This window comes from Penaeus chinensis, chromosome 15 (assembly GCF_019202785.1).
Source record: "Penaeus chinensis breed Huanghai No. 1 chromosome 15, ASM1920278v2, whole genome shotgun sequence".
NCBI classification, from domain to species: Eukaryota; Metazoa; Arthropoda; class Malacostraca; order Decapoda; family Penaeidae; genus Penaeus; species Penaeus chinensis.
The window spans coordinates 349,516-359,515 of record NC_061833.1 but is presented as its reverse complement, the minus strand read 5'-3'; the positions used below and the strand labels follow the sequence as shown (position 1 = coordinate 359,515).

Sequence of the window (10,000 nt, the reverse complement as noted above, 5' to 3'; positions counted from 1 at the left end):
ATTAATGATAATAATAATAATAATAATAATAATAATAATAATAATAATAATAATAATAATAATAATAATAACAATAATAATAAACAAACAAATAAACAAACACATAAATAAGGAGAAATAAAAGAAATAAAGAGGAAAGAGAGAGCGAGGAAAAGTCCCATACCTAGCTCATACCTAGTATCTTCATGTATGTTTATGCTTTGTCTACTTTTATCTTTGATTAGGTTTTGGTCTGGTACACGCGCGACGACGGCGAGGTGGTGTCGGACAGGGCCGAGCTGGAGGTGGAGAAGTGCCTGGGCTACAGTGCCAACCTCACCTGGTCGGCGGCACAGGGCCAGCCGGGGGAGGCCACCACGCTCACGGTGACGGCGGAACCCGGCGCGGTGTGCTCCGTCGGTCAGTCGTGCTTCAGAGTTGCCTGGATGCGTCTGTCTGGGTGTCTGTTTTTTCTGTTTGTTTGTTTGTCTGTGTTTATTTGTTTGTGTGTCTGTGTTTATTTGTTTGTTTGTCTGTGTTTATTTGTTTGTTTGTTCTGTGTTTCTGTTTGTTTGTCTGTCTGTGTCTCTTTATCTATGTTTGTCTGTCTGTGTTCTACTTGTCTGTCTGTGACTGTTTGTCTTTTTTCTGTTTGTTTGTCTGTGTGTCTGATTGTTTATTTGTCTGTGTCTGATTGTGTGTCTGTTTGTCTTTGAGTCTGTGTCTGTATGTCTGTTTTTCTGTTTGTTTGTTTGTCTGTTTGTTTGTTTGTCTGTGTGTCCGTCTGTGTATATTCGATTTGTATGTCTATTTTGTTTGTCTCTGTGATCTCTCTCTCTTTATGCTTCTTTTTATTTGTTATTACAAACACACAAACACACACATACAAGTGTGTGTGTGTGTGTGTGTGTGTGTGTGTGTGTGTGTGTGTGTGTGTGTGTGTGTGTGTGTGTGCAGTGTAGATATATTATACATCTAGTGGATACAAAGAAAAGAAAGTGGAAATACTCATTATCACTACTGCCATCCTTTTGTTACTATCACCATTATTATCACTATTACCTTTTCTCCCTCATCACAACCTAATATAAGAGCCACAATCACCACAGTCGCTTTGCTATCAGTAACAAATTTAACCTGCCCCTCCCCCTCCCCCCTTTTATTTATTTCTGCCTTATCTCTTGCCTCTCTTCCCTCCTTTATTTCTGTCTTCCTGTCCCTGCCTTCTTTTCCCTCCCTCGTTTCCCATTCCTTCAATCCTTGCTCCCTTTTTTCTCTTCCTCATCTCCTGTAACTTTCCCTCCCTTATTTCTCTCTCCCTCATCACTTGGCCCTTGCCCCTCCCTCATTTCCCCTTCCTCCATACTTTCGATCCCTTTATCTCCCTTATTTCTCTCTCCCTCATCTCCGTCCTCTTTTGCCTCCCTTATTTCCCCCTCCCTCACCCTCGGCCCACTCTCCTCCCTCACCCCCTGCCCACTCCCTTCCCTTATTCCCCCTCCCTCACCCTCTGCCCACTCCCCACCCTCACCCCGCCCCTCCCCTGCCTCCCTTCTGCTTGATCCCCAACAGGCATTGTGGACAAAAGCTCCGAACGCTCGAACCCTGAACCCGACCCGTTTTCCCTTGACGCCATCTTCGCTTACCTCGACGGATTTAAGATTTCGCCCTGGGTTAACTCGCAGGTCAATGACTTCAGGTACTGCGAGAAGAAGATGAGGGCGAAGATGGCTCCAGGAGCTTCAGAAGCAGGTTTGGGGTTATAGTGTCTTTGTGATTGTTGTTGAGGTCAGGGATTTCGGAAATTTCCCGATTTGCTTGGGTTATCGGTTATGTTCGTTTATTATTATTGTCATCATCATAATCACGATTATTATTATTATTATTATTATTATTATTACTATTATTATTTTTATTATTATTATTACTATTATTATTATCATTATTATTACTATTATTATTATCATTACTGTTATTATTATTTTTGGTATTATCATTATTATTATTATTATTATTATTATTATTATTATTATTATTATTATCACCATTATCATCATCATTATTGATATCACCATCATCATGGTGCTGTCATTATCATTAACATTACTATTATTATTACTGCTATAATTATTATTACTATTATCGTTATGACGGATTATTGTTTACCATCATTATCACTGTTATCGTTGTTATATACTATTTCCCCTTTCGTTCTTTTGTTTATCCATCTATATGTTTACTGTATTTTTTCCTATTCCACAGATGGAATGTTTCCTCCATCTAGATCCGCCTATTACTACAGTGACTATGTTGATGCTCTGAAAATGTTCGATGTAAGATATCATTTTTCGTTCTCTCTCTCTCTCTCTCTCTCTCTCTCTCTCTCTCTCTCTCTCTCTCTCTCTCTCTCTCTCTCTCTCTCTCTCTCTCTCCTCTCTCTCTCTCTCTCTCTCTCTCTCTCTCTCTCTCTCTCTCTCTCTCTCATCCTTATTCCTTCTTTCCCAACTGTATTCTCCTGATGTATATTGTATATTGTATGATATAAAATACGATCCCGTATAACATAACCACACATAACACTGAATAAAAACATTACACACGAAGGATCACGTAGCAAAGATAACGCAATGAATGAACAAAAAAATAATAATAAAGAAGAGGATATAACCAAAATCACAAATAAATTAATAACCGGGAGGATATAACCAATGAAATGTAAGGGAAATGATATATCCAGGATGATATAACCGTTATAATATAAGGTAAAGTATATAGCCAATAAGGCATAAGCAAAATTATATGGCCAATCTTAATTCAAGCCAGGGTAACATAATAAAGAGACAGTTTCGTGTGTATTATGATAATCGGCAGTAATTATGTCTAGCATTGCAACAAGCACAATCATATATATACTAGAATATTATTTAACCTATGTAATTCAATTTCATCTTGTGAAAATGATTCTAGCACAAGCCACCATATTCTAACACACCCCAAAATATACTAGCACTATACAGCTTAATCTAGTACAGTCAGACATATTTTAGCACAAGACAACAATACACACGTTGTAACATATCTCAACATAACCCAACGCATCTCAACACAATCCAACCTATCTAACACAACGTAATACTTTCAGGACTCGGGCCTGTATGTCATATCCGACCAGGTGGTTGAGACGAGGCCGTGCGAGGAAGGTAGAGCTGTATTCAAATTCAAATGTCAAAAAGATAAATTTAGATTTACATGAATAAAAAAAAAAAAAATCAAAATTGAGAATTTAGGTAAATGATAAGATTGTAGGATTCATAATCAAGATTTCATATTTTTTAGTGTTATCGTTTAAAGTTCTATTCAATTTCGTATCACAATATTATCTAAGTGAATCTCATTAGTGTATCTACAAATTATTATTTTCAGAGAATGACGATCATTATCATTTCTTTCCTTCTTCAGTAATTATCCTTGTCATTCATCATCAGTTTGTTTGTTTTTTCACCATTAGAATTCCTCTCCTTTATCAGGGATTATCCTTACCTTCATCATCATAATTTCTTCCTTTATCAATAATTATTCTTTCTTTCCTTTACCAGTCATTACCCTTCCCTTTCATCATCACATTTCTTCTCCCCTAAAAGTAATTATTCTTTCCATGCATTATCACATTTTATTTTTCTCTTATATCTCTAATTATGCTTTCTTTCTTTTATCAATAGTCATCACTTCCCTTCATCATCCCATTTCGTCTCCTCCATCCCGAATTATGCTTTCTTTCTTTTATCAATAGTCATCACTTCCTTTCATCATCCCATTTCTCCTTCGTCCCGAATTATCCCTCCCCTTCGTCATCCCTTTCTCCCTCCGCGTCCCCTCCAGACAGCGGCAGCGACTTCGGCTGGAGTTTCGGGAGGCCGGCGGCGCGCGGGGCGGGCGACCAGCTCGAGGCCGGCGCCGACGCGGGGGCTCGAGTGCGCGCGCCCGAGGCCTGGCTGTGGGAGCTGCTCGCTGTGCCGTGAGTGTTTTTTTTTTTTTTTTTTTGGTGGGGGGGGGATAAAGGGGGGGCGTTTTTTATTATATTTTTTCTCTATTTTTGTGTTTGTTTGTTTTGTCTCTTTCTTTGAATATGTTTTATATATCTATCTCTCTCTTTCTCTTTTTCTTCTTTTCCTCCTTTTTTTTTCTCTCTCTCTACCTGTCTGTCTATTTATCTCTCTCTCTTTATCTGTCTGTCTATTTATCTCTCTCTCTTTATCTGTCTGTCTGTCTGTCTATTTATCTCTCTATCTATCTATCTCTTTCTCTCTCTCTCTCTCTCTCTCTCTCTCTCTCTCTCTCTCTATCTATCTATCTATCTATCTATCTATCTATCTATCTATCTCCTATGTTTTATATATTTTATTTTATTTTAAATTTATCCCTGTTGTTTCCTTTCTTTTTTTTCGTTTTGTTCCTTCCTCTTAGGTTTTTCATCTGCCCTATTTCCCTTCTCATTCAATATGTTTTTATTTTGGGTATTTTTATTTCGTTTTTTTTTTATGTATATTCTCCTTTCCTCCTACTCCTATTCCTTATGCTCTTCCTTCTCTCCCTCCTCCTCTTATTTTTTTTTTTTCTTATTCTTATTATGTCAGCTCCTCTTCCTTCATCTCCTCCTCCTCCTCCTCCATCTCTTCCAACTCTTCCTCCTCCTCCCTCCTCTTCCCCCCTCCTCCTCCCTTCTCTTCCCCCCTCCTCCTCCCTCCTCCCCCTCAACCTCCTCCTCTTCCTCCTCCTCCTCTTCCTCCTCCTCCTCCCCCTCAACCTCCTCCTTCTCCTCCTCCTCCTCCTCCCCCTCAAGCTCCTCCTCCTCCCCCTTGATATTTCCCATGCTCCTCACCCTCATCCACATCCCCTTCCACCTCATCCTAAGCCTCGTCCTAATCCAGCACCTCATTCCCAATCCTCCTTCTTTTAAAATTTTGTTAAAATGATAAAAATGAAAATAATAACGATAATAACAATATTATTAAACCCGCCCCCTTCAGCCCGACGGGGATCGTCCGGCAGCTCGAGCTCCCCGACAGAATGACCGAGTGGGTTGGCAAGGCCGTGTGCGCCCACCCGGAGAAGGGCGTGGGGCTGTCCGAGCGGGCGTCCATCACCACCTTCACGCCCTTCTTCTCGGACTTGACCCTCCCGCCCTCCATCAAGCGCGGCGAAGTCCTCCCCGTCAAGATCTCCGTCTTTAACTACCTCGACCAGTCTCTGCCGGTGAGTTGGTGGGGAGGGAGGGAGGGAGGGAGAGAGGGGGATGGGTAGAGGGTTGAAAGAGAATAGAGAGAGGATAAAGAGCGGATAAAGAGAGAATAGAGAGAGAGAGAGAGAGGTCAAGGTCTTCAACTACCTTGATCCTCCTTCCGTGTCATCAGCGGAACCGAGAGATATTTTGTCGGGGAAAATGTTCGTGAAAATAAACGCTTTCTGTAAGCAGATCATTTTCCATGCGCTAGAAAACTGCAGCTAGTGTCTTGGTATTCTAAGTAAGTAATTTCAAAGAGGCGCAAAAGCGGTTAATCATATCGCACAAGTGAGCAGCCCATTAACTGCAATAAACAGCCCATTACACACAATAAATTATATTGGTAAGACCAGACGACATTTACGGAACCAAGCCACTCACCTCCATAAGTTAACGTGGGTCTTCCTCAGGACTTCAACATCTCTCGATCCTTACATTCCCTCAAACTCCCTCCTCCTTCAGATACGAGTGATCCTTGAGGAAAGCCCCGAGTACGAAGTGATAGAGGGAGAGTTAGAGAGCGCCAGAGGAGGATCGGGGAAGAGAAGGCAGACGCTCGAATATAGCGTCGTCCTCAGGGAAGCGACCGACCAGGAAACCACATACAAAATCGTCAACTTAACCGAAATCAAGGACCCGCGGACGAACTCGAACGAGAGATCAGCCTCGGAGGAACCAAGGCGACTTTGGGACCAGCGCTGGAGAAGAGACCGAAAGGACAGGAACCGGAGAGGACCCAGGGACGACCGGAATTCCTCCACAGGCAGGAACCAGAGGACGGCCTGCCTGGGACCGAAGGAAAGGGCCGTTCTCTCCTTCCTGATCCGGCCGCTGGCTTTTGGGGACGTCAGCCTCAGCGTCTCGGCCTTCGTGGACTACAGCATCCCCGGGCGGTGCGGGGGAGGCGGCGAGGAGAGGGTCGAGAGGAGGTAAGGCAGTGGCGGTGTGGTGATGGTGACGGTGCTGGTGATGGTGTTGATGGTAACGATGATGGTGGTGTTGATAGTGATGGTGGTGGTGGTAGTGATGGTGATGTTCGTGATGTTGGTGGTGGCTGTAAGGATCAGGTGATGGCGGTGAATATGATGGTGTTGCTTATGGTAATGATAGTGTTGCTGATGATTGTGGAGATGATAGCTTTGATGGTGATAGTGATGATGCTGATTGTGGTAGAGATATTGTGGTGGTGAAGACGATAGTGTTGTGGTGGTGATAGCGTTGTTAATGGAGGTGTGGAGATGAGGTTGTTGGTGGTGGTTGTGGTGGAGATAATATTGTTGATGATCGAGATGGTGAAGATGATAGGGTTGGTGGTGATGGTGAAGTTGTTGCTGATGATGGTAGATGTGATATTGTTGGGGATTATGTTTATATTGTTGGTGATGGTGATGATATTGTAGGTGGTGGTGTGGAAGAAGATAGTGTTGGCAATGGTAGTGAAATTTTGTTGATGATGGTGAGATGATAGTGTTGTTGGTGAAGGTGGTGAAGATCAAATTGCTGGTGAAGGTGATATTAGTGTTGCTGTTAGCGACGGGGATTTGGTTGTTTTCAGTATACAATAATGATTCTACAGTGGTGGCGTTTTTGGTGGAGATTATTGTTGGTGGTGTTGGCGGTGATGATTTTGCTGCCTTTGATGGCGATATTATGACGGTGACGGTGTTGCTTTATTGGTGTCACTAAAGATTTCGTGAAGCCGAGTCGTGAGTCAAGGGCGACATATATTTAGCGTAGAAAAATGCACTTCATAGAACGCGGTTGGATGGTGATCTTCTTCTTCTTCATCTTCTTCTTTATCATCTTCTTCTTCATCTTCTTCTTTATCATCTTCTTCTTCATCTTCTTCTTTATCATCTTCTTCTTCATCTTCTTCTTTTTCTTCTTCTTCATCTTCTTCTTTATCATCTTCTTCTTCTTCTTCTTCTTCTTCATCAACCTTTTATTAATATAATCATTAACATATTATTTATCCTTTTCTTCTTCTAGGGATACTCTGGTCAAGACAATAAACGTAGAGGCTGAGGGTTTCGCAAAGGAAGAAACACGGACTAAATACGCATGCGCTGAAGGTAACGATTTTCATTTTTTTTTTTTTTTTATTGAGTACGTAGGAAAAAGGATACAGAGGGGGGGTGGTGAGAGGGAGGGAGGGAGAGAGAGAGAGAGAGAGAGAGAGAGAGAGAGAGAGAGAGAGAGAGAGAGAGAGAGAGAGAGAGAGAGAGAGAGAGAGAGAGAGAGACGGACGGGGAGAGAGAGAGAGAGACGGAGAGAGAGAGAGAGAGAGAGAGAGAGAGAGAGAGAGAGAGAGAGAGAGAGAGAGAGAGAGAGAGAGAGAGAGAGAGAGAGAGAGAGAGAGAGAGAGAGACAGAGAGAGACAGAGAGAGAGAGAGAGAGACAGAGAGAGAGAGAGAGAGAGACAGAGAGAGAGAGAGAGACAGAGAGAGAGAGAGAGAGACAGAGAGAGAGAGGAGAGAGACAGAGAGAGAGAGAGAGAGAGAGAGAGAGAGAGAGAAAGAGAGAGAGAGAGAGAGAGAGAGAGAGAGAGAGAGAGAGAGAGAGAGAGAGAGAGAGAGAGAGAGACAGAGAGAGAGAGAGAGAGAGAGACAGAGAGAGAGAGAGAGAGACAGAGAGAGAGAGAGACAGAGAGAGAGAGAGAGAGAGACAGAGAGAGAGAGAGAGAGAGAGAGAGAGAGAGAGAGAGAGAGAGAGAGAGAGAGAGAGAGAGAGAGAGAGAGAGAGACGGAGAGAGAGAGAGAGAGAGAGAGAGAGAGAGAGAGAGAGAGAGAGAGAGAGAGAGAGAGAGAGAGAGAGAGAGAGAGAGAGAGAGAGAGAGAGAGAGAGAGAGAGAGAGAGAGAGAGAGAGAGAGAGAGAGAGAGAGAGAGAGAGAGAGAGAGAGAGAGAGAGAGAGAGAGAGAGAGAGAGAGAGAGAGAGAGAGAGAGAGAGAGAGACGGACGGAGAGAGAGAGAGAGAGAGAGAGAGAGAAGAGAGAGAGAGAGAGAGAGAGAGAGAGAGAGAGAGAGAGAGAGAGAGAGAGAGAGAGAGAGAGAGACAGAGCGAGCGAGAAAGATAATGCACCTGTATTGATATAATTTGGATATAATTTTCACTATTATGTAGATTTGATTATGAGATATCACGGTTGTACACAAGTTAGGCATTTAAGTTAAATGAACAAGCAGTCGTAATGTAACAAAACTTGATGGAAAAAGATGTTTTTTTATATATGAAAAATACAGCATATCGTGAAAGAACATATGAAGAATTCTTTTCTCAAAAAAAAAAAAAAAAAAAATCTCATTAAGAAATCCTCTATCCCCCAATCCGTCACCCCCCCCCTTACCCCTCCCCCATTCTTCCCCATTACCTTTTCCTTTTTTCCTTATTCCCTTATCCGCCTTCCTCCCCTCTCCTCCTTCCCCTTTCCTCCCTCTCTCCCACTTCCCCTTCATCCCCTCTCCTCCTTCCCCTTTCTCCCTCTCTCCCACTTCCCCTTTATCCCCTCTCCTCCTTCCCCTTTCCACCGCTCCTTCTCCTCCAACCACAGAGCTGGCCGAGGGCAAGGACAGCCTGGAGGCGTGGCAGGTGGCGCCGCCGGAGAAGATCGTGGCAGACTCCGCCCGGAGCTGGGTCTCGGTGGAAGGAGACCTGCTGGCGCTCACACTCGAGGTGGGGAGCAGAAGTTTTGGTAGTGGTAGTAGTTGTAGTAGTAGTTGTAGTAGTAGTTGTTGTAGTTGTTGTAGTAGTAGTTGTCGCATTGGTAAACCTTTTTGGAAGGGGTGGTAGGAATGATCGTTATGCGGGAATACTTTTTTTCGGAAAGGGTGGTAGTAAGAGTCGTTTTGGGAATATTTTTTTTGGGGGGAGGGGGTACTAATATTAAGAAAAGTTTTGGGAATGCCTTTTGGGGGGATAGGGTGGGGTAACAATAGTTGTCGTTTGATATTTGTTTTTGTTTCTCTCTCTGGAAAGGGCGGGGCAGTAGTAGCAGTCGCAACAAGAGGGTTGGATGGTAAGAGCAATAGAGAACTGTTCAGTCACCCTCAGTCAGGCAACGGGAAGCTACCTTCGTATTATCTCCTCTAGACCACGATCAGAGCAGCCAAAAATGCGGACCACTGGCGGTATGAATGGAGCCGTGACCTCGATTCACGGGGTAGCTAGGGGGTGACGGGCTTGAGGGCTGTGGATTAAGACGGGACTGGATTCAAAGACGTGGTCGCCAAAGTTAGACTCTGACACGGTCCTCCAAGCAGAAATAGTAATAGAAGTAATACTACTTGTTGATCGATTTCGCTCAAGGTCGGGGTCTTGAAGTGGTTTCTCTCAATAGTGTTTTTTTTTTTTTTCTCTCTCTCTCTCTTTTTTTAATATTTTTTCGTTCCTTCTGCGTTTTCTCTCCCTCCCTTTCCTCTTCAGCTTACCAACCTTCCTCCTCCGCCGCCACAGAACCTGGGCTCCCTCATCCGCACGCCGCACGGGAGTGGCGAGCAGAACATGGTCAACTTCGCCCCCAGCATCTACATCATGCAGTACCTGGAGGCGACGAAGCAGGGCACTCCGGAGAGCACAAGGAAGCTTCTACGGTTCATGAGGATGGGTGAGTCGAAGCATGAACCGGGAAGTTATAAATACCTCTTTTTCTCTCTTTTTTTTATTGGTAAGGTGGGGGGGATTAAGATGTGGTTAAGATGTGGAAAGAATGAGTTTGGGTTGTGAAAAGTAAATGTATCCAGAT

The 10,000-nt window shown here is 43.5% G+C and overlaps 1 protein-coding gene across 1 annotated transcript in view; it reads left to right on the top strand.

Annotated features, from left to right (window-relative positions):
• Positions 1–10,000, top strand: part of LOC125032918 (alpha-1-macroglobulin-like) — a 29,293-nt gene that overhangs the window by 12,888 nt on the left and 6,405 nt on the right. The window contains exons 11-20 of the mRNA XM_047624313.1: positions 225–399; positions 1,552–1,731; positions 2,242–2,312; positions 3,122–3,179; positions 3,859–3,994; positions 5,007–5,232; positions 5,723–6,189; positions 7,250–7,332; positions 8,810–8,931; positions 9,712–9,862. Coding sequence (XP_047480269.1) covers positions 225–399; positions 1,552–1,731; positions 2,242–2,312; positions 3,122–3,179; positions 3,859–3,994; positions 5,007–5,232; positions 5,723–6,189; positions 7,250–7,332; positions 8,810–8,931; positions 9,712–9,862 — 1,669 coding nt within the window. The remainder of the gene's footprint in view (positions 1–224; positions 400–1,551; positions 1,732–2,241; positions 2,313–3,121; positions 3,180–3,858; positions 3,995–5,006; positions 5,233–5,722; positions 6,190–7,249; positions 7,333–8,809; positions 8,932–9,711; positions 9,863–10,000) is intronic.